The 27,313-nt window shown below is 44.2% G+C and overlaps 1 protein-coding gene across 2 annotated transcripts; it reads right to left on the bottom strand.

The window, feature by feature from the left end:
• Positions 1 to 24,484, bottom strand: SLC25A47 (solute carrier family 25 member 47). Of its 2 annotated transcripts, XM_075329884.1 has the most exons (7): positions 24,376 to 24,484; positions 12,708 to 12,848; positions 10,025 to 10,068; positions 7,453 to 7,524; positions 6,810 to 6,992; positions 6,403 to 6,673; positions 1 to 2,325 (listed from the first exon to the last, which is right to left on the bottom strand). In XM_075329884.1, exons 2-7 carry the CDS (start codon positions 12,736 to 12,738, stop codon positions 2,045 to 2,047), a joined length of 882 nt encoding a protein of 293 aa, XP_075185999.1. In that variant the 5' UTR covers positions 12,739 to 12,848; positions 24,376 to 24,484; the 3' UTR covers positions 1 to 2,044. The 2 variants fall into 2 exon arrangements, with proteins under 2 accessions (XP_075185999.1, XP_075185998.1); XM_075329883.1 differs by lacking the exon at positions 24,376 to 24,484 and having other exon boundaries at positions 12,708 to 12,970.
• Between the last annotated feature and the right edge of the window lie 2,829 nt (positions 24,485 to 27,313).

The raw sequence follows: 27,313 nt of genomic DNA, 5'->3' as shown, positions 1-27,313 counted from the left end.
ATCTCTTGCATTGTACCCTTTATCCTCTGGACTCGGCCAGATACAAGTAGATCACATTTAATATACAGGATGAGAGTTGGGGTGTACTCAGCACCGGGGCGGACGTATCATTGATTCGCACAGGGGCCCAAGAGGTCGGGGGCCACAACCACCTCCAAACTGGTTGGATTCTTCATTCTGATGAGTTATTCGGCTGTAATAGACCCATACACTGTTGTGTCGATGGTCGCCAGTGCACGAGACGCTGGATAGAAACGTTCCCCTACTTTATACAATCGCTTTTTTAATATCTTCTGTTGTAACGTATGAGAAAATGGAGGGGGGTCCTGATTACACGGTGCCATAGCTAAAATTGTTGGCCCCAACAAAAATACCACACCTTAAAAGGGGGTGCAGAATTAGTAAAACATGGCTGCTGTACTCCAAAAACAGCGCCACTCCCATCCATGGACTGTGCCTGGTATTGCTGTTGTGTTCTATTTGGGTGGATGGTTTTTCTAATCATAGACAATCCCTTTAAAATGAATATCCAACACAGCACATAGAGGACAACAGCCATAGCGGGGTTGGAGGAGCAAGCGCACATGACCCCTGGCACCGAGGATGCTCCAAGGTACCTCTGTTCCATGGTGATTGGGGGTCCCCCGATAGATATCTATTTCATATTGGCGCCTAAAAGTTTCAAGTTACACGTCTATCCATTACCTTTTTTATGTTCTATTCATAGGGGGGGGCTAATTTTTTGACTGAGAAAATTTTTGTCAGCTTTCAGCCACCACAAGAGGGCGCTCATTGCAAATTTATACAGTGAATTGAACTTAAAGGGAATCTGTCAGCAGGTTTTTGCTACCTTATCTGAGAGCTACTTGATGTAGGCAAAAAGACCCTGAATCCAATGATGAATCACTCAGTTTACTTTGTGCAGCAGTTCTGACATAGTCATAGGTTTTAGATTTAGAAAGCAACCTCCGCCCACACCAGGCTCTGTATTGTATAATGTCTATAGACAACGAGCTGCTAATCAGAGCAGGGGCATGCTGGACTAGCTGACCTAATCTGACATTGATCATTTTATGAAGCTAAAACAAACATTGCTGGTAAACAACAGCCCACAGTGTAATAAGAGGTGCATCACTGAAATCGGTGTGTTACCCCCTACAACATGCTATCTTTAGATTACATAGCAAAAACCTGCTGACAGATTCCCTTTAAGGGGTTTCCAATTTTTTTAATTATTTATTTTTTTTAAATGCACTGCCATTCACAATATAATCCTCTGCTATATGATTAAAAGATGAACGCCTCATGCCCAGTACAGTCTAACACTTCTGGCATTCAGTAACACGGAAAGAGGATCCAGACCTATGTAAGGGATGTAATTGATGATATAGAGACTGGAGTCCTGAATCAGGGTCACACGATTAATGTCATCACTTCAGGGTTAAAAAACAGTGGTGGCATGGGGCCCACAGGAATGGAAGCTGTATGCACCTGTATGCAGTGTGCTCCCCCTAGTGGCAGCTGTGTGACTTCTACCCTGCTAAGATTGATGGATAAAGGTCTCTTGTCAATCGATATCCGGTTGGGCACATTCTCGGATGGCCATAGGCCCAGAAGGTGTTACCATAAATCTGAACCCTACCTCACCCTTGAATCCAGCACAATATAGGTCCCCACTTTATTACCTCCCTATGTCCTGATAAAAGATTTCCTAAAGGGTTGTCCACAGCCTGCAACCCCTTTAAAACACGGGGAACATTCCTATTGGTCTTTATAATGATGGGATTTACTTTTAGGCTCAAGTATTTCAGGTATATTGAGGGCAGAGCCATCATAGAAATCTCCCATAACTATGGGAAGTCCCAGGAACCCTCCAGTGTTGATCCCTATTTCCACTCCCAAACTGTTGCCTTATCAGTAAAGACTGGGGCTTGTACGTGGTGCTTAGTGGGGTCTATCGCAGGTACCATGAGTAGCACCATGATGTCTGGTCCAATGTTTCTGTGCTGTCGAAGCGATCGCCGTCCTCAGGCTCCTCTTACTGTCATGTGCAGAAGGGTTTGATTTGCTTTAGTATGGCTTCATAGGTGAGGAAGACCACCATGTTGACGGGGAAGGCTCTGAGACAGTTCAGTGACAGCCCTTTAAATAGGACTGTGACCCCCTCCTGCCGCACGCTGTCAGTTATGCAGTGAATGACTCCTCGGTATCGGCGCTGGGTGACACCATCTACCTGCAGCCGGGATTTAATCACATCCATAGGTGTGGCAATGCTCCATGCCACCGTTCCAGCAAGACCCCCGGCCAGGAGGACGCCCAATAACTCTGGAAGAAAAAGCAAGAAATGGTTCTTACACATGACACTTATGTCGCTGAATGAATGTGTATACAAATGGAATTACCAAAAATACATCCAATAACATTGTATAACCCTAATACATGTCACATTTTAATTCTTTCAGATCCTGTCTGCAGCCACCAGTAGGGGGAGCTCCCTGTATACAGAGATACATAAGATTCCATCTGCAGCCACCACTAGGGGGAGCTCCCTGTATATACAGATACATGATAAGATCCTGTCTGCAGCCACCACTAGGGGGAGCTCCCTGTATACAGAGATACATGATAAGATCCTGTCTGCAGCCACCACTAGGGGGAGCTCCCTGTATACAGAGATACATGATAAGATCCTGTCTGCAGCCACAACTAGGGGGAGCTCCCTGTATACAGAGATACATGATAATATCCTGCCTACAGCCACCACCAGGGGGAGCTCCCTGTACACAGAGATACATAAGATTCCGTCTGCAGCCACCACTAGGGGGAGCTCCCTGTATACAGAGATACATGATAATATCCTGCCTACAGCCACCACCAGGGGGAGCTCCCTGTATACAGAGATACCTGATATCCTGCCTACAGCCACCACTAGGGGGAGCTCCCTGTATACAGAGATACCTGATAATATCCTGCATACAGCCACCACTAGGGGGAGCTCCCTGTATACAGAGATACATGATAAGATCCTGTCTGCAGCCACCACTAGGGGGAGCTCTCTGTATACAGAGATACATGATAAGATCCTGTCTGCAGTCACCCCTAGGGGGAGCTCCCTGTATACAGAGATACATGATAAGATCCTGTTTGTAGCCACCACTAGGGGGAGCTCCCTGTATACAGAGATACATGATAATATCCTGCCTACAGCCACCACTAGGGGGAGCTCCCTGTATACAGAGATACATGATAAGATCCTGTCTGCAGTCACCACTAGGGGGAGCTCCCTGTATACAGAGATAGTCTGTCCGTGCATGATACACAGTGGGGTACGGCTTGGCAGCCCGCCTAATCCAATAGTATGGGCGTCACCTAATAGGCTGCGGGTTTGTGACTGTGTTATCTGCATATGTGAACAGCGCTCTATGCAAGCCACTAGTGTGCAGTTTTATCATCTAGCAATCGCCCTCCTCCATTCCATGGAGGTGTGTGTGTGATTCGCCCCTCCTGCACCTGTGACACTTCCACTTTAGTGGGGGTTTAGCTGTATCCTGCTAGAGTACTAGTTTTTGGCCAGGGTGATGTACACACTGCAGCCCATCTTGCTGTAAGTAATACTTAATTTTTGGAGGATATTTTCCTCTTTCTGTTGCTATGTTTATATTCTGTATACAGAGATACATAAAATTCTGCCTGCAGCCACCACTAGGGGGAGATCCCTGTATACAGAGATACATGATAAGATCCTGTCTGCAGTCACCACTAGGGGGAGATCCCTGTATACAGAGATACATGATAAGATCCTGTCTGCAGCCACCACTAGTGGGAGCTCCCTGTATACAGAGATACAGGATAAGATCCTGTCTGCAGCCACCACTAGTGGGAGCTCCTTGTATACAGAGATACAGGATAAGATACTGTCTGCAGCCACCACTAGGGGGAGCTCCCTGTATACAGAGATACATGATAAGATCCTGTCTGCAGCCACCACTAGGGGGAGCTCCCTGTATACAGAGATACAGGATAAGATACTGTCTGCAGCCACCACTAGGGGGAGCTCCCTGTATACAGAGATACATGATAAGATCCTGTCTGCAGTCACCACTAGGGGGAGCTCCCTGTATACAGAGATACAGGATAAGACCCTGTCTGCAGCCACCACTAGGGGGAGCTCCCTGTATACAGAGATACAGGATAAGATCCTGTCTGCAGCCACCACTAGGGGGAGCTCCCTGTATACAGAGATACATGATAAGATCCTGTCTGCAGCCACCACTAGGGGGAGCTCCCTGTATACAGAGATACATGATAAGATCCTGTCTGCAGCCACCACTAGGGGGAGCTCCCTGTATACAGAGATACATGATAAGATCCTGTCTGCAGTCACCACTAGGGTGAGATCCCTGTATACAGAGATACATGATAAGATTCTGCCTGCAGCCACCACTAGGGGGAGCCCCCTGTATACGAATATGCTTGGATTAAATTGAATAGGAGCTATATAAATATATGCAGTGAGCTCCCCTTAGTGAGGCATTTCGACGAGAGGTGCAATTACTATATTCACCATTAGTAGACTATTCTAGAGCGATTAATATTTATTTGTGCCCCAGTTTTCGTTTTCAGGACTATTTCCATTTTCAGAATACATTCAGGAGAACTGCAGCTTCTGAGAACATGAAGTACAATGGAGGACAGTCTGTAGCTTTCCACGTCTTGCTGAGGATCCGGTTACAGCCGCTGACCCCTGCGATCCTGCACAGAACATCCCGCCGTGTTTACCGCCATACCGCAGCCAATAATAAGCGCCTTTCATGGAAATACTGCAGGATATTAGTGGGATCAGGAAGAAAAGTAGCGGAGACACCAAGTAGTGGAGATATCTGTAACTAGCGGCTACTCGGGGACGTCTTCTATTATTAGCACTATGTAGCAAGGTTATATTGCTGTAGTATGACGGTTTGTATGGTGTCAGCACAGTATAACGGTAGTATCTCAGAACTATTCTGCATTATTTGGTCAACATTAGGGTATAATTTGGGAACTCAATAACTGTATTATTTCAGCACTAAAGAGCTATAATAATCAAGCATTGTATCAGGTTTTTACAGCAGCACAGTATGGCTGTATTATGGTATAGTCTTTGGGTATCTAGCAGGGGATTACAGTAGTACTGTACAGTTCTATGATCTCCCCAATATATGTCAGTATTATACACCCGTTACATATCTTGAGCACCGTAATATTTTATTAGCGCTCTATAGGAATACTGTTTAGGAATGTACGGAGTTTTTTTTATTATATAGCGGTATTGTTGGTGAAACGTATGATGATATTATTTATGCACTCTATGGTGGTATTGTTTAGGCCCTATAGGACTGTACAGTTTGGGCAATATATGGCTATAATTATTAGGAAATTGTATGGCAGCATTGTTTAAGCATTGTATGGCACTATGTGATTGCTTTCTCGGAGTAATGTATGGTTGTAATAATTTGACACTTTATGGAGGTATTTTTAATGGAATATTTAGAAAGTTTATGGTCACATTGTTTAGAGGCTGTTTGGCAGTACTATATGGACAATGTATGACAGTACTATATGGACACTGTATGGCAGTACTATATGAACATTATATGGAAGTACTATATGGACATTGTATGGCAGTACTATATGGACACTGTATGGCAGTACTATATGAACATTATATGGCAGTATTATATGGACATTGTATGGCAGTACTATATGGACACTGTATGGCAGTACTATGTGGACACTGTATGGCAGTACTACGTGAACACTGTATGGCAGTACTATATGGACAATGTATGACAGCACTATATGGACAATATATGACAGTACTATATGGACACTGTATGGCAGTACTATATAGACATTGTATGGCAGTACCACGTGAACACTGTATGGCAGTACTATATAGACATTGTATGGCAGTACCATGTGGACACTGTATGGCAGTACCATGTGGACACTGTATGGCACTACTATGTGGACACTGTATGGCAGTACTATGTGGACACTGTATGGCAGTACTATGTGGACACTGTATGACCGTACCATATGGACATTTTATGGCAGTGCTATATAGACTGTATGGCAGTACTATATGGACACTGTATGGCAGTACTATATTAACCCTGTATGGCAGTGCTATGTGGGACACTATACTATATGGCAGTGTTTTAATGTGATTTGTGTGATTTTGCTACTGTTTACAATACTTAAATGTTTTTATATACATAAGGGAAATGTATTAATGGATAAAAGTAATATAATAATGGAAGGTGACGCTACGATAACATAATATTAGTGATAAACTTAGATGCAGCAAATCTCTAATTACAGATGAAGGTCTCTTTATCGGGGTAGATCTTAATTATGTACCTGAATTACTTTCCTCCACCGGCACAAACCACTCCCGAAAGACGGCGTATGACAGGAAATAAGTAGCGAAGGAATGGCAGTCTCTGAACATAAGAGCAAAGCAGCCTTTGTACAAGCCAAAGAACCCTTCTTCCTTCGCTATCGTCAGGAGGCAGTTGACCGGGCCGGAGTACTTCGGTTGGGTCAGGATGGAGCAAAGATTGGAGCGGTGCGGAGACACCTGCGTCTGGAGACGGACCTTCGCCATGTCTGCAGGCGATGACACCAACACCTGCCATCGACAACAAGAAACAACGAGAGAAGTGTCAGCAGATCGGTGACGGCACAATATACTATTTCCCTTTTTATTCTCCGCTGTTCTCGGTATATCTGATAGCGAAGAGACACATTTGTTAGGACAATCGTACCTGAACTCCTCCGGCCACGTAACCAGATAGGAAAATGTCTAGTTTGGTGGGTTTCACGTTCGGCGTCCCGTATTTCACTTTGCACAGGTTGTGCAGACAGTTTCTATACACTCCGAACACAATGGACGAACTGACGGACACGGTGGAAATGGGCATGGACATTCCCTTGAAGAATCCGGATGCCTACGAGAGACGAAAGCGAATGCAAGATGAAATATCGAATGCAGGGTCGGCCATGAATATCAGCCGATGTTCACACAGGATCATTCACACGGTGCAGTTTCTTTACATTTCGGGTCCAGGAATCAGCAGTATATACGTTGGAAGTGGCGTAACTGAGAATCCGCGACTGATGCCATATATAACAGGCACCATGGGTTTGGATGCCCCAAGAACAGATTATGAGAAGCCCTTGGAAATCTACGTGAAAATTACCCCAGCGGGTGCAGGACAGCCATCACCTGAACCCCTCAGTGTCAGCAGTGCAAAGGTTAATAGTGGAGGATCAGTAAGTGGCTGCTGGATATAATGGTGGACCACCACGGAGACTTCCAGCTTCTCCAGTAACAGACAAAGGAAATGGGGGTGTAATTTTCGTAGCCCACTTTATATACTTTATATAGTTTGGGGTGGGGGTACTTACTTTTTCCACTTTGTAGGTAGTGCAGATGCAGTGCCATATCCCAGTGTAGCTTCTCTGAGTCTGAATTCGTACCTGGCAGAGGGGGAATATTACATCACATTAGCTTATAATTGATAGTGTAGATACTAGGGGAGGGAAACCTTGAGTTATCACTGTGCAATCAGTGAATAAAGGCCGATACAGACCCTTCAGAAAACATATAAACTATTTTTGATAATGATATAACCATAAAAGCTATCATACACATTGCGTTAAAGTCATGTTTGTGGTGTATTTTCTATTAACAGATAGAAGAGAGTAATTGAGAAAAGGAGATCACAGCAGCCTCTGCTTTCTCCATTTTGACAACGCTTAATGATATAAAGCATCTGGATTAGCTCTGATTTGTATCAGCATGTCCTTGCTATGTTTGACCTTTTTTTGTAATGGAGAGAGGGTGTGATGTTGGTCAGGAGATCACAGCAGCCTCTGCATTTTCCATATTGACAAAATGTAGTGATATAAAACTCACAGCTAATCCAGATGCTTTTTATCATTAAATTTCGTCAATACAGAAAAAGCAGAAGCTGCTGTGATCTCCTGACCAACAATATACCCACTTTCTATAAAAAAAGGGTCTAAAATAGCGATGACATGCTGATAAAATAAACACACAGCTTTTTTATCAGCATGTCATCGCTATGTGTGACATTTTTTTGTTATGGAAGAGGGTATGATGTTGGTCAGGAGATCACAGCAGCCTGTGTACTTTCTATATTGACAAAATGTAGTGATATAATAATCACAGCTAATCCAGGTGGTTTTTATCACTACTTTTTGTCAATACAGAGCAAGCAGAGGCTGCTGTGATCTCCTGAGCAACATCATACCCTCTTTCCATTAAAAATAAAGATCCAAAATAGCGATGATATGCTGAAAAAAATAAGCTAATCCAGATGCTTTTTTTTTATTATTATCAGCAGCATGTCAATGCTATATTTGACCATTTGTTGTTTGTTTTTTTAATGGTGAGAGGGTGATGTTGGTCAGGAGATCACAGCAGTCTCTGCTTTCTCTGTATTGACAACATTGAGTGATAAAAAGCACCTGGATTAGCTCTGATTATTGTATCAGCATGTCTTTGCTATGTTTGACCTTTATTTTTGTAATGGAAGAGGGTGTGAAGTTGGTCAGGAGATCACAGCAGCCTCTGCATTTTTCCTATTGACAATATTCATTGATATAATAATCACAGTTAATCCATATCACCACATTTTCTCAATACTGAGAGAGTAGAGGCTGCTCTGTGATCTCCTGACTGCCATCATACCTTCTTTCCATAAAAAGGGTAAAAAAGTAGAAAATAGTGATGACATGCTGATACAATAATTACAGCTGATCCGGATTTTTTTTGTATTTTTTTATCAGCATATCAATGCTATGTTTGCCTTTTTTTAATGGTTTGATGTTGATCAGGAGATCACAGCAGCCTCTGCTTTCTCTGTATTGACAACATTTACTGATAAACAGAATCTGGATTATCTGTGATTATCATATCAGCATGCCATCACTATGTTTGACCCTTTTTTAATGGAAAGATGGTGTGATGTCGGTCAGGAGATCACAGCAGCCTCTGCATTCTCCATTTTGACAAAATTTAGTGATAAAAAGCATTTAGATTAGCTCTATTATTGTATCAGCATGTCCTCGCTATGTTTGGACTTTTTTTGTAATGGGAGAGGGTGTGATGTTGATCAAGAGATCACAGCAGCTTCTGCATTTTCCATATTGACAAAATGTAGTGATATAATAATCACAGCTAATCAAGATACTTTTTATCACTACATTTTATCAATACAGAGAAAGCAGAGGCTGCTGTGATCTCCTGAAAAACATCATATCTTCTTCAATTAAAAAAAGTCAAAAATAGCAATGACATGCTGATACAATAATCACAGCTAATCCAGATGCTATTTATCACTACATTTTATCAATACAGAGAAAGCAGAGGCTGCTGTGATCTCCTGATAAACATCATATCTTCTTTCCATTAAAAAAAAGTCAAAAATAGCGATGACATGCTGATACAATAATCACAGCCAATCCAGATGCTATTTATCAGCCTGTCATTGCTATGGTTGACCTTTTTTTAATGGTAAGAGGCTGTGATATCAGTGAAGAGATCACAGCAGCCTCTGCTTTCTCCATTTTGACAAAATTTAGTGATAAAAAGCATCTGTATTATCTGTGATTATTTTATCAGCAAGTCCTCGCTATGTTTGATACTTTTGTGTAATGTCAGTCAGGCGATCACAGCAGCCTCTGCTTCCTTTATATTGGTGGAATAGGATTGTAGATGACACCTGGATTCTGTTGCCATCATTGCAGAAATCAGCCACAATATATGGGATTTCTCTTCCTCTGCACTTACTATTACCTGAATTGCTTGCATTCATATAGTGGGATGTACCCGGTAATAGATCTAAGGGGATTGTTGTATTTGCAATTCTGAACCATCTAATGTATAGATGTGTTAATCTAGATTGAGGAAAAGTGACATTCAGATCCCACATAAGGAGGACATGCGACCCACCTTCACTGTGTCCAGGGGGTATCCGACCATCACTCCACAAGCTCCTGCAACACAAACACAGATGACCATGACATAGAGATCCAGCTTATTGATCGGTGAGGTGCACGGCTATAGGTTATACATTGTACAGTCCTGGGAATGTTCCTCGTCTATGACCATGAATGGACTCCATGTTTCCGTGATGTCAGGGAGATTATTACAATCAGCTTCTCTGTCCTGGATTGCCGCCATCTCTGGTGTAATGCGCTCAGCCCCATACTGACCTGTAAATAGCTGTTTGGCCAGACATAAGAAGGTCACGGTGTAAGTCAGCCCCTCCGGACTGGAACCAGAAACTATTATTTCACTGTAATAACAGAGAAAGCCAACCGGGCAACAAACAGAGGGGGCAGGAGCTGTCAGGGCATGCTGGGAGTTGTAGTTTTACAATAGCTGGGAAGCCACAGGTGGCATTGAGCACCAGGATGAATTATTAATAATAGTGATGGTCTTATGGCTGATTGAGGAGGACAGAAGAGTCTGGAGAAACACTACTCACACGACAATGATTGTATCATGGATGATTGAGGAGGACAGAAGAGTCTGGAGAAACACTACTCACACGATAGTGATTGTATTATGGATGATTGAGGAGGACAGAGGAGTCTGGAGAAACACTACTCACACGATAGTGATCGTATTATGGATGATTGAGGAGGACAGAGGAGTCTGGAGAAACACTACTCACACGATAGTGATTGTATTATGGATGACTGAGGAGGACAGAGGAGTCTGGAGAAACACTACTCACACGATAGTGATCGTATTATGGATGATTGAGGAGGACAGAAGAGTCTGGAGAAACACTACTCACACGATAGTGATTGTATTATGGCTGATTGAGGAGGACAGAGGAGTCTGGAGAAACACTACTCACACGATAGTGATCGTATTATGGATGATGAGGGAGGAGGACAAAAGAGTCTGGAGAAACACTGATCAAACGATAGTGATTGTATCATGGATGATTGAGGAGGACAGAGGAGTCTGGAGAAACACTACTCACACGATAGTGATCGTATTATGGATGATGAGGGAGGAGGACAAAAGAGTCTGGAGAAACACTGATCAAACGATAGTGATCGTATTATGGATGATTAAGGAGTCTGGAGAAACACTACTCACACGATAGTGATTGTATCATGGATGATTGAGGAGGACAGAAGAGTCTGGAGAAACACTACTCACATGATAGTGATCGTATTATGGATGATTGAGGAGGACAGAAGAGTCTGCAGAAACACTACTCACACGATAGTGATCGTATTATGGATGATTGAGGAGGACAGAAGAGTCTGCAGAAACACTACTCACACGATAGTGATCGTATTATGGATGATTGAGGAGGACAGAAGAGTCTGGAGAAACACTACTCACATGATAGTGATCGTATTATGGATGATTGAGGAGGACAGAAGAGTCTGGAGAAACACTACTCACATGATAGTGATCGTATTATGGATGATTGAGGAGGACAGAAGAGTCTGGAGAAATACTACTCACACGATAGTGATTGTATTATGGATGATTGAGGAGGACAGAAGAGTCTGGAGAAACACTGCTCACACGATAGTGATTGTATTATGGATGATGAGGGAGGAGGACGGAAGAGTCTGGAGAAACACTACTCACATGATAGTGATGGTATTATGGATGATTGAGGAGGACAGAAGAGTCTGCAGAAACACTGCTCACACGATAGTGATTGTATTATGGATGATGAGGGAGAACAGAAGACACTGGAGAAACACTACTCACACGATAGTGATTGTATTATGGATGATGAGGGAGGAGGACAGAAGAGTCTGGAGAAACACTGATCAAACGATAGTGATTGTAATATGGATGATTGAGGAGTCTGGAGAAACACTGCTCACACGATAGTGATCGTATTATGGATGACTGAGGAGGACAGAAGAGTCTGGAGAAACACTACTCACACGATAGTGATCGTATTATGGATGACTGAGGAGGAGAGAGGAGTCTGCAGAAACACTACTCACACGACAGGGATTGTATTATGGATGATGAGGGAGGACAGAAGACACTGGAGAAACACTACTCACACGATAGTGATTGTATCATGGATGATGAGGAGGACATAGGAGTCTGGAGAAACACTACTCACACGATAATGATTGTATCATGGATGATTGAGGAGGACAGAGGAGTCTGGAGAAACACTACTCACACGATAGTGATTGTATCATGGATGATTGAGGAGGACAGAAGAGTCTGGAGAAACACTACTCACATGATAGTGATTGTATCATGGATGATTGAGGAGGACAGAGGAGTCTGGAGAAACACTACTCACACGATAGTGATTGTATCATGGATGATTGAGGAGGACAGAAGAGTCTGGAGAAACACTACTCACATGATAGTGATTGTATCATGGATGATTGAGGAGGACAGAGGAGTCTGGAGAAACACTACTCACACGATAGTGATTGTATCATGGATGATTGAGGAGGACAGAGGAGTCTGGAGAAACACTACTCACACGATAGTGATTGTATCATGGATGATTGAGGAGGACAGAAGAGTCTGGAGAAACACTACTCACACGATATCACACATTACACATTATATAACGATGCATACGTATATTGCGGTATATTATCCTTCATGCACACTGTACCTCCCAGAGCTCCAGCGATGAAGTCGGCCATCTGCTGCCGTATCTCAGCCCGTCCCCGTCCTGCAGCCTCCGTCACACCGTGCAGCTGGTGATTATTGGAGTAATCTTAGTGTCAGCATTTATATCCACAGCAGCGCCCTCCTGGAATACAGACAGAGTGAGGGTAAATACAGGGACCCTGCCAGGACTAACAATCCCTGCCACCATGTCACACGTCAGGTGACAACCCAGTGTGATAAAGGTGACTCCGGCAATGTCTCCACTGAACTGCAGCACAAAAATGCAACTCACTGCTCCCACGGGAGAGAGCAACCTGATATCAAAGCCTCTGGGGCTCAGTGATTAAGAGCGCAGACTGCATCACAATCTCCTGAAGTCTTTGTCCCATAATCTGACCTTGTGCGACTCATTGTGTCTCCTGTCCCAAACTCCAAAATTAGAAAAGGGACAGAGTGGTTCTGTGCAATATTACATGTCAGTTTATGCTCCACATATTAGCAGAATTCATTTAGATAGTGGCTCCAGAGCTGCAATCCTTACAGCTTCCTCTAAAGAGAAATTGCCAGAATGAATCAAAGTGAATATCCCCCTTTTAATACCTGTCCTGATTCATTTTTTATCTTTATATAGTTTTTTGTATGCAAAGTTCTCATAAAATTACATGAAAATGTGCTGTCTGCAGCCACCACTATAGGGAGCACACTGCATGAACTGTAAGCTCCTGAGCGCCCTCTAGTGGTGGACATACAGCTATATGAAAAGGTTCTGTCTGTGGCCACCACTATAGGGAGCACACTGCATAAACTGTAAGCTCCTGAGCGCCCTCTAGTGGTGGACATACAGCTACATGAAAAGTTCTGTCTGTGGCCACCACTATAGGGAGCACACTGCATGAACTGTAAGCTCCTGAGCGCCCTCTAGTGGTGGACATACAGCTATATGAAAAGTTCTGTCTGTGGCCACCACTATAGGGAGCACACTGCATGAACTGTAAGCTCCTGAGCACCCTCTAGTGGTGACTTCAGGCAGGCAATATATTATCAGCTGGAGATTTGGAGAAACAATGGACATAATATTGGTCCTAATTATGGCGCAAAAGAGGTTGAGCGGTTCTTATCTGATCGTAAGCAAATCCCTTACAGACACTACCATCTAATATATAAAGCTGAGTGTATGTATGTATGTGTGTGCATGTGAGTGTAGGTATGTGTGTGTATGTCCACTAAAAGAATCCGCACCGTCGCATTTACAATCACGAAATTTAGCCAGCCAATGTGACTCAGGGAACGTCATAGACTATGTTTTGAGGGGAAAATTTAACCCCGTGCTTTACAGTTGTACGCCAAAAAACCTGCCTACATTAAAGTCAATGGAGCTGGGAGCTAAAGGTCATTAATAAGAGCTGTGATTGGTTGCTATAGGCAACGAAGGATTTAACCTGCTTTTTCAATTTATATTAAAATACATCTTTTTTATTTTTATCTCTTTAAAAATCTTCACACAAAGACAAACAAGAAGACATACACAGTGAAACCTTAAAAAGGTTGTCTAAATCACTATACTTTAGACTCTTTAGGGATGGAAGGTATAAGAAATGTATACACTTCCTTTTGGAAAATCAATCAAGACTCAGGGGGAATCAATCAATTAGAAATATCCTTATTAATACCCTCACAAGGACTCTCCCTACCTGTCAATGGAGTACATCCTTAATTATACGATGCCCCCATTCCTCGACGGCTTACCCTTGTAAGTCCCTTCTCTCTCCCTCTCAATTTATACAAAACCAAGTCTCTATAGTGATAAGGACCACCTAAATCTCCGACACCTCAATGCATCTAGTACATGTACAATGACATTAGTACCTATTATGGACTATCCCTTCATCTCATTCCTGCCTGGCCAATGGAGCACACCCTTATTTTTTGAGTGCCCCCACTCCTCGGCGGCTCACCCTAAATTTTGCCCTTCCTATCCCAGTTGAGGAAATAGCATAAGGTCATGGGAAAGCTCAAAAAAAGAAAAGAAACACTTATTTACTTATGCTCATGTTCTTTCAAAAGGTCTTAAAGGTGCCTAGAGAATATTCAATATCTTATACCATAATTTTAGAGGTCTGGTCTCTACAAATGAAAAAAGACCACCTCACTTTCTGGCACCCAAAGCATAGAAATAATTTGTACCCAATCTAAACTTTCCCTCCGTCTTTCTCCTTCCTAGCCAATGGAGCACACCCTTAATTTTTCGGTGCCCCCACTCCTCGGCGGCTTGCCCTGAGTTTGGCCCTAATGTCGAATGGTCATGTAAGAATTCCCATTATATTCAGCAAATGAGATGAATCACTTATCTGGGGATCTCCACGGTGCCTAGAGAATATTCAATTTCTTATGTCATAGTTCCTTTTACAGTCTGATCTCTACGCGTTTCACTCCATACATATCACTGACGGAGCTCATCAGGAGATTTTCTCTTTTTCAAAACGGCCTAATAGCCTCAAAGCCTAAAAAGGACATTGTCAAAGTCAGAAAACTTCAAAGAAATAACTATTTCTCTCAAAATTTATTTTTTATATATAAATATATTCACATGCAAAAAGTTGTCCCCCAGCAAAAACCAGTCCATATACAATGCCCGTATATCATAGCATATCAAACAAACAATATACAATAGTAAGCCCAGTATCTTTTTACCTTGGATGTTGCAGCCTCCAGACATCAAATGGTATGACACACCACACCCTAGATGCTGGGGTTTAAATAGGTCTAGGCACACCCCTTCAAAACACATGACCTTAATGGAGCTTTTTAATTGGTCATATAGGGTTTTTCAAATTATAAAGATTAAACCACTGCGCAGTGGGCTAAATTATCTTAACGCATGCGCAGTGGTTGAAACGCAGCGTGCGTTCCACAGCCGAACTTCCTGGTTGTGAGAGACGCAATGCGTATGCGCGAACCGCACTTTTACTTCCGGTTTCGGAATTGTATGTTTAAAATCATATTTTGAGTACAACTATGGCTATTAGGTCTTTGTATATGCTGCGACTAAGGCAGTAATCGTCTGAGCAGATATATTTGGTCAGTGTGAGAGGTTTAATCTTTATAATCTTGAAGTTTTCTGACTTTGACAATGTCCTTTTTAGGCTTTGAGGCTATTAGGCCGTTTTGAAAAAGAGAAAATCTCCTGATGAGCTCCGTCAGTGATATGTATGGAGTGAAACGCGTAGAGATCAGACTGTAAAAGGAACTATGACATAAGAAATTGAATATTCTCTAGGCACTGTGGAGATCCCCAGATAAGTGATTCATCTCATTTGCTGAATATAATGGGAATTCTTACATGACCATTCGACATTAGGGCCAAACTCAGGGCAAGCCGCCGAGGAGTGGGGGCACCGAAAAATTAAGGGTGTGCTCCATTGGCTAGGAAGGAGAAAGACGGAGGGAAAGTTTAGATTGGGTACAAATTATTTCTATGCTTTGGGTGCCAGAAAGTGAGGTGGTCTTTTTTCATTTGTAGAGACCAGACCTCTAAAATTATGGTATAAGATATTGAATATTCTCTAGGCACCTTTAAGACCTTTTGAAAGAACATGAGCATAAGTAAATAAGTGTTTCTTTTCTTTTTTGAGCTTTCCCATGACCTTATGCTATTTCCTCAACTGGGATAGGAAGGGCAAAATTTAGGGTGAGCCGCCGAGGAGTGGGGGCATCGTGTAAATAAGGATGTACTCCATTGACAGGTAGGGAGAGTCCTTGTGAGGGTATTAATAAGGATATTTCTAATTGATTGATTCCCCCTGAGTCTTGATTGATTTTCCAAAAGGAGGTGTATACATTTCTTATACCTTCCATCCCTCAAGAGTCTAAAGTATAGTGATTTAGACAACCTTTTTAAGGTTTCACTGTGTATGTCTTCTTGTTTGTCTTTGTGTGAAGATTTTTAAAGAGATAAAAATAAAAAAGATGTATTTTAATATAAATTGAAAAAGCAGGTTAAATCTGATATAATAAGTGAGTTTGGTACCCGCTAAAGATATTCTTTTCTGAGATTTTGCTATAGGCAACGAAGGACATTCTTAGTATAAGAAGCTTATGTGTGAGGTAATATGATATCGGTGGAGACGGACAGAGAGAGAGAGAAAGACAGACAGACAGAGAGATAGACAGACAGAGAGAGACAGACAGAAAGAGAGATAGACAGACAGGTACAGACAGAGACAGAGAGAGAGATAGACAGAGACAGAGAGAAACAGACAGAGAGCGTGAGAGACAGACAGAGAGAGGCAGCGAGAAAAACAGAGAAACAGAGAGAGACAGAGAGAAAAACAGACAGAGAGAAGCAGAGAAACAGAGCGATAGAAACAGACAGAGAGATAGAAAGAGAGAGAGATATAGAGAGAAAGACAGAGACAGAGAGAGAATCAGACAGAGAGACAGAAAGAGACAGAAAGAGACAGACTGAGAGATAGAGAGATAGAGACAGACTGAGAGATAGAGAGATAGAGACAGAGAGATAGAGACAGAGAGAGAGATAGAGACAGACTGAGAGATAGAGAGAAAGAGAGAGACAGAGAGAGAAACAGACAGAGAGACAGAAAGAGACAGAAAGAGACAGACTGAGAGATAGAGAGATAGAGACAGACTGAGAGATAGAGACAGAGAGATAGAGACAGAGAGAGAGATAGAGACAGACTGAGAGATAGAGAGAAAGAGAGAGACAGAGAGAGAAACAGACAGAGAAGCAGAGAAACAGAGCGATAGAGACAGACAGAGAGATAGAGACAGACTGAGAGATAGAGAGAGAGAGAGAGATAGAGAGAAAGAGAGAGATAGAGAGAGACTGAGAGATAGAGACAGACTGAGAGATAGAGAGAAAGAGAGAGAGAAAGAGAGATAGAGACAGACTGAGAGATAGAGACAGAGAGAGAGACACTTAGGTACTATCCGGTGCAGCGCCGGGTACTACAGCTAGTTAGTTTTATGAAGCACCAGAAACCCCACAAGACAGAACCATCATTGTTTATAGTATATTAAAAACAAACAGTTTATCTACTTTTTTCCCAATTACTCAATAATAAATATTAAACCCTCCTGAAGCAGATCAATGCTTTCCTCACAATGGCTCCACTTTACCCCAGTTGGCCGATACTGAGCACATTATAAGGTCGTAGAGTTTCTTTCCACAGGGACACGAGGACCCAGGGGCCGTCCAAGTGGAGTTTGCTCTTTCCCTGGCTGAGCTGACATTATTTTTATTTAATTGCATGTTGGACTCCCATCTTTACACATTAATTTGTAAGAACTAGTCAGATACAAATTTACACTTATAAAGTAATAATTAAACCTGCTATTTATTGTCTAAACTACCACAATACTGCCCCCTATATACAAGAATATAACTACTATAATACTGCTCCTATGTACAAGAATATAACCGCTATAATACTACCCCCTATGTACAAGAATATAACTACTATAATACTGCTCCTATGTACAAGAATATAACCGCTATAATACTGCTCCTATATACAAGAATATAACTACTATAATACTGCTCCTATGTACAAGAATATAACCGCTATAATACTGCTCCTATATACAAGAATATAACTACTACAATACTGCTTCTATGTACAAGAATATAACTACTATAATACTATTCCTATGTACAAGAATATAACTACTATAATACTGCTCCTATATGCAAGAATATAACTACTATAATACTGCCCCCTATGTACAGGAATATAACTACTATAATACTGCTCCTATATGCAAGAATATAACTACTATAATACTGCCCCCTATGTACAGGAATATAACTACTATAATACTGCTCCTATGTACAAGAATATAACTACTATAATACTGCTCCTATGTACAAGAATATAACTACTATAATACTGCCCCTATGTACAAGAATATAACTACTATAATACTGCCCCCTATATACAAGAATATAACTACTACAATACTGCTTCTATGTACAAGAATATAACTACTATAATACTGCCCCTATGTACAAGAATATAACTACTATAATACTGCTCCTATGTACAAGAATATAACTACTATAATACTGCTCCTATATACAAGAATATAACTACTGTAATACTGCTCCTATGTACAAGAATATATCTACTATAATACTGCCCCTATATACATGAATATAACTACTATAATACTGCTCCTATATGCAAGAATATAACTACTATAATACTGCCCCCTATGTACAAGAATATAACTACTATAATACTGCTCCTATGTACAAGAATATAACTACTATAATACTGCTCCTATATACAAGAATATAACTACTATAATACTGCTCCTATATGCAAGAATATAACTACTATAATACTGCCCCCTATGTACAAGAATATAACTACTATAATACTGCTCCTATGTACAAGAATATAACTACTATAATACTGCTCCTATGTACAAGAATATAACTACTATAATACTGCCCCTATGTACAAGAATATAACTACTATAATACTGCCCCCTATATACATGAATATAACTACTATAATACTGCCCCTATGTACAAGAATGTAACTATGATACTGCTATGAATAATATGACGCGTGGGTGAAATGTCCTGGTAGTTTTGTGTTTGACGATCGCTGTCTATTTTGGGCAGGGGCCCATTCACCTCTCACCTGTTCACAGTTCGCAGCCTCCTCTTCTCGGCCATGTACAGGTGCAGGTGAAGAACTCAAAACTTTAGAAATTGGTCTGAATAGTCAGTTATGTGATCTTTTTGGGGAGGTAAATAACATCTGCCACCTCCCCCTCTGCGCCCCCCACCATTATAAAGATCCATCATCTTATCCTACCATTCCCGATGTGGGGGTCTTCACTCCTCTGGGTTAGTTGCATGTAGGTGATAATGAGATCCCGGTGCTGAGCATCTACTGAGCCTCAACCAATCTGAGAGAGCACAGCTGTAGTGTAAAGCATGGGGGAAAGGGACAACACACCATTCTGAAACATAATAAGACAGAACTATATAAATTCCTTGTTTAGCCTTCCTGCTGGTAGAAACCAGTCTGTGAGAGGCAGTCTGTTGTATAGCAGATAGATTGAGGGGGTGTAGTTACAACATTTCGCAGGAAGGTCTGGTTTGCAGCATGTGTCCGGTGTTCTCTGTCCTGTTCCTTGTATACGAGGTCACGGCCATTGATGTCGCTCTTCTGATGTATTTTACTTGTTTTTTAGCTTATAGGGTATGCACTTCCTTTTTTCTATTTCTGCGCCTCCTTTACATCAGCGCAATGTACACGGCAAGGCTAGGGTCTGTGAATGTTCATTACTTCCAGAGAAAATAGGATTTCCTAATAAACTGCTATCAGCATTTTTTTTGCCTTTGCCATTTCATACCCTCAACAGAAAAGTAAATGTGAGCAAGCAAAGCTGCAGTATAAAGCATGGGGGAAAAGTCAGCTTTATCCTGAACCTAGATGGATTTTTAACTACCGCAGACCCCATTAGAAGAGGCAGCGGGTATCACACACATACTGTACCCAGATATATAAGGCGCCATATAATATTAACCTACGCACTGCTGGGAGCTCAGAAAACATTCCCCAATACAATCCTACACTGATTGCCCTCAGCAACAAGACCCGGAGCCAAAATGCTACTCTCCTGGCACCAACTCTGCAGCCCGACGTCCCCCAGGTCAGGATCTGTCTGTAATTAATGGATGTGAAAAAGAGGATATTAAAGAAATCTGCCTGTTTACTGCCCCCTGGTGGGGAATCAATGGAATCATCCTATTCACACTTATGTGATATTATGTTGTCACATATGTAAACGTCTCCCAAATAAAGTAACCACGAGTGCAGGTGACTTCTGTTGTACCAGATCGGTAGATCCCTTAGGTCTGTGTTCACACGTTGCGTTCTTGCTGCGTTTTGTTGCTTTTGTGGTGAATGAAACTAACTTTATTTAAACATGTACTGTAAACAAATTACACATAAAATGCAGCAAAAAAAAAAAGCAACAATAAACGTAACATGTGAACAGAGCCCAATACTGCTGTAAGCATTTGCTATTGGAAACCATCAACAAGCATGTCTTCAGACCTACACTTAAAGCCAAATTGAGCTCCTAAATTTGCAGAGATGTAAAAAGTCAGCAAAAATCCCCTGATTACAAGTCAAATGAAACTCAGTGCAGACACTGAACATGCAGAGAACACTGGGAGATTTCAGCTCCGACACTTGCAGAATTGGGAATGCTGCTCTGCAGTATAACACCTGGATAAAAAAAAAAAAAAGAGTGGTGAGCATTAGTGATGAGCGGGCACTACCATGCTCTGGTGCTTTGTACTGGTAACTAGTGATGAGCGGGCACTACCATGCTCGGGTGCACAGTACTGGTAACTAGTGATGAGTGAGCACTGCCATGCTCAGGTGCTCAGTACTGGTAACTAGTGATGAGCGGGCACTACCATGCTCGGGTGCACAGTACTGGTAACTAGTGATGAGCGGGCACTACCATGCTCGGGTGCTCTGTACTGGTAACTAGTGATGAGCGGGCACTACCATGCTCGGGTGCACAGTACTGGTAACTAGTGATGAGCGGGCACTACCATGCTCGGGTGCTCAGTACTGGTAACTAGTGATGAGCGGGCACTACCATGCTCGGGTGCACAGTACTGGTAACTAGTGATGAGCGGGCACTACCATGCTCAGGTGCTCTGTACTGGTAACTAGTGATGAGCGGGCACTACCATGCTCGGGTGCTCTGTACTGGTAACTAATGATGAGCGGGCACTACCATGCTCGGGTGCTCTGTACTGGCAACTAGTGATGAGCGGGCACTACCATGCTCGGGTGCTCTGTACTGGTAACTAGTGATGAGCAGGCACTACCATGCTCAGGTGCTCTGTACTGGTAACTAGTGATGAGCGGGCACTACCATGCTCAGGTGCTCTGTACTGGTAACTAGTGATGAGCGGGCACTACCATGCTCGGGTGCTCTGTACTGGTAACTAGTGATGAGCAGGCACTACCATGCTCAGGTGCTCGGTACTCGTAATTAGTGATGAGTGGGCACTACCATGCTCAGGTGCTCAGTACTGGTAACTAGTGATGAGCGGGCACTACCATGCTCAGGTGCTCAGTACTCATAACTAGTGATGAGCGGGCACTACCATGCTCGGGTGCTCTGTACTGGTAACTAGTGATGATAGTGATGAGCGGGCACCACCATGCTCAGGTGCTCGGTACTCATAACTAGTGATGAGCGGGCACTGCCATGCTCTGGTGCTCGGTACTAGAAATGAGCAGGTTGGACGCTCAGATGGGCATGACTTGATCACCTGAGTATAATGGAAGTCAATGTGACACTTGAATCTTTTTCCGGACTTACATTATATTCGGTACTCCAGTTGTGCCCATCCGCGCTTCCAACCTGCTCGTTACGAGTACCGAGCACCCGAGCATGGTAGTGCCCGCTCATCACTAGTTACGAGTAGTGAGCACCCGAGCATGGTAGTGCCCACTCATCACTAGTTACGAGTACTGAGCACCTGAGCATGGTAGTGCCCGCTCATCACTAGTTACGAGTAGTGAGCACCTGAGCATGGTAGTGCCCGCTCATCACTAGTTACGAGTAGTGAGCACCCGAGCATGGTAGTGCCCGCTCATCACTAGTTACGAGTAGTGAGCACCTGAGCATGGTAGTGCCCGCTCATCACTAGTTACAAGTACAGAGCACCCGAGCATGGTAGTGCCCGCTCATCACTAGTTACAAGTACAGAGCACCCGAGCATGGTAGTGCCCGCTCATCACTAGTTACCAGTACTGAGTACCCGAGCATGGTAGTGCCCGCTCATCACTAGTTACGAGTACTGAGCACCCGAGCATGGTAGTGCCCGCTCATCACTAGTTACAATTACTGAGCACCCGAGCATGGTAGTGCCCGCTCATCACTAGTTACAAGTACAGAGCACCCGAGCATAGTAGTGCCCGCTCATCACTAGTTACGAGTACTGAGCACCTGAGCATGGTAGTGCCCGCTCATCACTAGTTACAAGTACAGAGCACCCGAGCATGGTAGTGCCCGCTCATCACTAGTTACCAGTACTGAGCACCCGAGCATGGTAGTGCCCGCTCATCACTAGATACCAGTACTGAGCACCCGAGCATGGTAGTGCCCGCTCATCACTAGTTACCAGTACTGAGCACCCGAGCATGGTAGTGCCCACTCATCACTAGTTACCAGTACTGAGCACCTGAGCATGGTAGTGCCCGCTCATCACTAGTTACAAGTACAGAGCACCCGAGCATGGTAGTGCCCGCTCATCACTAGTTACGAGTACTGAACAATTGAGTATGGTAGTGCCCGCTCATCACTAGGTACGAGTACTGAGCACCTGAGCATGGTAGTGCCCACTCATCACTTAGTGTACATGCTTCATTAGGAAATGAGTAAGTGTTCCTACCTATCATCACTCTTAGTGTAGGACTCATCATCCAAAATGTGTATTTTTGTGTCTTTGACGTCATGACTGCAGCATAACACCCCTCAGAGGTTAGAGGTCAGGCCCCCGCCTCTCACAGGTCAACAGAAGAAAGTGCCTGGTGGATCCTGTGAAAGAGCTGTAAGGCGTCATTCAGACATGTGCTTCACGGCAGTGTTACGTTTGTGTTACAGTCTATGGGGCAATTCACATACATGGGGGGGTTGGACCGTGCGTCAGTGCAACCATCACGGGGACATACCCGTTTTTTCATTGGTATCATGGATGAAAATCACCAGTACAGGTCCATGTGTCTGTGAATTATGGTCAGAGCACGGCTGTCGTCAGTGTACGGTGTCTGATTAATAATGTAAAGGAATGGAGAGGATAAGTCATTTCCTTGTTTATCAATATGTGGATAACACTGATTGTAAAAACTGACACACGGACAAAACACTGATTGTAAAAACTGACACACGGACAAAACACTGATTGTAAAAACTGACACACGGACAAAACACTGATTGTAAAAACTGACACACGGACAAAACACTGATTGTAAAAACTGACACACGGACAAAACACTGATTTTTTTTGCATATGTAAATAAATAATGGCGCCTCGTGGTGCACAAGTTGCAGTCTCAGCATGGCCCAAAAGATCGGCCTCTTGTAAGCGGTCAGTGAATGCTGGGAGTTGTAGTTTTGTAAGATCTGGCGAGCCACAGGTAACATGGATATCTGCATAAGATCTGATAGGGATACAATGAATATGCCCAGAAATAAGGTTATTATAGGTTATTACGTGCCGGGGCGTGGACGAGGCGCGCCGCCTTGTTGACATTCGCAGGTTGCCATTCCATCGTGCTGATTTATGTGACGTTTGTCCACGAAGTCATAGGAAGCCTTTTGCGTTACTTAATATAAAGAAGTAGCGCGGATGAATGTGATCTAACACAGAGCTCAAAGGGTTAAAAAAAATGACAGATTACACCCAAAGCCGAATTACAACCTCAGCTCTGCTGCATTTCCATGGATTTCTGATATAGTCCGTCCAATGGACAAATCCATCCAATATACAGGAGCCCATAAGCTTCAAGTTACCCCACATGGTGATATGCATGAGCACTGCCTTTACATAGGACTGCTGCAGCATCCGCTCCATCCCACACCACTGTCACAGCTCTTACCTGGTCATCCTCCTGCGTCAATGGGTGCACTAAGCTCCTGCCATCCTTTTTCTTGCCCCCCCCTCCAGATTGTGGGGTCTTGTGATGATCGCCCTCTTGAGCTTCACCTTCACGTCTATAGGTGCTCGCGTTACCCACCCCCGTCCCTCCCCTTTACATAGCATTGACCCTGGCACGCCGGAGCCCTCCCCTGCCTCGTCTCATCTGTTGCCATTGACCTATTGTACAGTCACGTCACATCCCCGTAATCTCCAACCCAAATAATCGCCTGCGCTGAAATCCCATCATCCCGGCTTTATGCCACGCTTATTAATAGGCCGGGTTGGGACAGATTTACTGATGCCTTTGCCTGTAGATGTTGGTGACAAATGTGGCCTCATTGTGCTTAAACAGGGCAGACCAGCGGCTGACGCTCCATTAATGCACCCGCACAGGGGCCCGAGAGACAAGGGCCAATATCTCCTCCAGAGCAGGTGGCATTGTGCATTATGATGAGATATTGGACTGTAAAGGCCCCTATATTGTTCTTACACAGGGGCCTCTTCTGCCTGTGTCCGCCAGCGTATGCACCATCCAGATCAGGTTTTTTTCTGCCTGTGTCCACCGGTGTATGTGTGGCGCCCCTGAGGCTTCAGGCACCACAGGGTACTGCACCTCCATTAGGGTGTAGTACGTATCCTGGGTCCGGGAAAGGTCAGTACCGGTTTCTACTCACACAAACATGCAGTAACAGTGGGTTACCCTCCCCAATGGGGACTGGGCCAGGGTCAGATCACAGTAGGGGGCCACTACAGCGGTGGGTTTACAGGACGCCACCACACCAGGGGCTCCCCGATCCACTGGAACCGGGACTCAGGGTCAGGGAGAAGCAACCACCAGGATGAGTCAGGGGCACACAGTGGGAAGAGCAGGTTGACCTAGTGAGAGTAGTGAACCAACCGGTGGGAGCGGCTGGGGGCAACAGCTCAGAACACAACACAACTAGAGAGAAAACAGCTTCAGACACAGTTGAGCGAACATGCCGCAAGCAGCTCTGTGGGCCAAGGCATTCAACACGGTCGCTGGTGCTTCCACGGGACCGGCGTTGTCGGGGTACAGAACCCTAGGGCAGATATACTTCACGTTGTCTACCAACTCTGCAAGGGTCGCGGGGAACAACTAGAAAAGTCACCGCACCTGTCCCACCAAGTCTGCAGCCAAATAGTATATAGGATCCAGGGCTGAGGTCCACAACCGGCCCTACATCGGAACCGCGCTATCAGCATACAGAACCGGTTACTGACACCGGGATCTCCAAGTGCTTCACGCCATGGGGGTCCGATACTTAGCGCATCAAAGGAGGAAGAGCTCACAAGCTGACACACACACACACACACCGGACTTGACTTTCACAGATCCGGGATCGGCTGGAGCCCATCTTGGCAGAGATCGGTACTCTGGGACAGCGCCTGAACGTCTTGTGAGTAACAGACCTGGAACCGCAGCCCCTGCCTCTCCTCTACCGGCGCCGCCCAGCGCTGCAGCACCAAGGGGGAATACCACCACACCCGTCCATCCTCCATCATCCTCCCCGGGGTAATCCCGCTCCGCCTGTGGGGAGCGACACCATCCTGGCTGCGACCCTCTCCATCAGCCCCGGAGAGCAGCACCCGCAGCGGCGGCCCCCATCCCTGGCCGCGTACCACAGGTAGCGTCACGAATATAAAATACTTTCCTAAACCGTCACTACCACCCCAATCCTCTGTCCTGCCTCCCTACCACCCTCCAACCCTCCTTTCTGTACGCCTCGGGGCAATGGAATTGGGTTAAGTCACCCCCTGATGACGCAGAGGATCTGCATCCCCAGCTCGGCAACGAGTAGGTTAAAACACCTGCCCCGTGGAGCACTACATTTGCTCCATCCGGATCAGGTTTTCTTCTGCCTGTGTCTGCCGGTGTATGCACCATCCGGATCAGGTTTTCTTCTGCCTGTGTCTGCCGGTGTATGCACCATCCGGATCAGTTTTCTTCTACCTGTGTCCGCCGGTGTATGCACCATCCGGATCAGTTTTCTTCTGCTTGTGTCTGCCGGTGTATGCATCATCCGGATCAGTTTTCTTCTGCCTGTGTCTGCCGGTGTATGCATCATCCGGATCAGTTTTCTTCTGCTTGTGTCTGCCGGTGTATGCACCATCCGGATCAGTTTTCTTCTGCTTGTGTCTGCTGGTGTATGCACCATCCGGATCAGTTTTCTTCTGCTTGTGTCTGCCGGTGTATGCACCATCTGGATCAGTTTTCTTCTGCTTGTGTCTGCCGGTTTATGCACCATCCGGATCAGTTTTCTTCTGCCTGTGTCTGCCGGTGTATGCACCATCCGGATCAGTTTTCTTCTGCTTGTGTCTGCTGGTGTATGCACCATCCGGATCAGTTTTCTTCTGCTTGTGTCTGCTGGTGTATGCACCATCCGGATCAGTTTTCTTCTGCTTGTGTCTGCCGGTGTATGCACCATCCGGATCAGTTTTCTTCTGCTTGTGTCTGCCGGTGTATGCACCATCCGGATCAGTTTTCTTCTGCTTGTGTCTGCCGGTGTATGCACCATCTGGATCAGTTTTCTTCTGCCTGTGTCTGTCGGTGTATGCACCATCCGGATCAGTTTTCTTCTGCCTGTGTCTGCTGGTGTATGCACCATCCGGATCAGTTTTCTTCTGCTTGTGTCTGCCGGTGTATGCACCATCCGGATCAGTTTTCTTCTGCCTGTGTCTGCCGGTGTATGCACCATCCGGATCAGTTTTCTTCTGCTTGTGTCTGCCGGTGTATGCACCATCCGTATCAGTTTTCTTCTGCTTGTGTCTGCTGGTGTATGCACCATCCGGATCAGTTTTCTTCTGCTTGTGTCTGCTGGTGTATGCACCATCCGGATCAGTTTTCTTCTGCCTGTGTCTGCCGGTGTATGCACCAT

The sequence above is a fragment of the Anomaloglossus baeobatrachus genome, chromosome 12 (genome assembly GCF_048569485.1).
Source record: "Anomaloglossus baeobatrachus isolate aAnoBae1 chromosome 12, aAnoBae1.hap1, whole genome shotgun sequence".
Taxonomy (NCBI): Eukaryota; Metazoa; Chordata; class Amphibia; order Anura; family Aromobatidae; genus Anomaloglossus; species Anomaloglossus baeobatrachus.
Note: the sequence above shows the minus strand (reverse complement) of the source record. Positions and strands in the feature narration are given on the sequence as shown.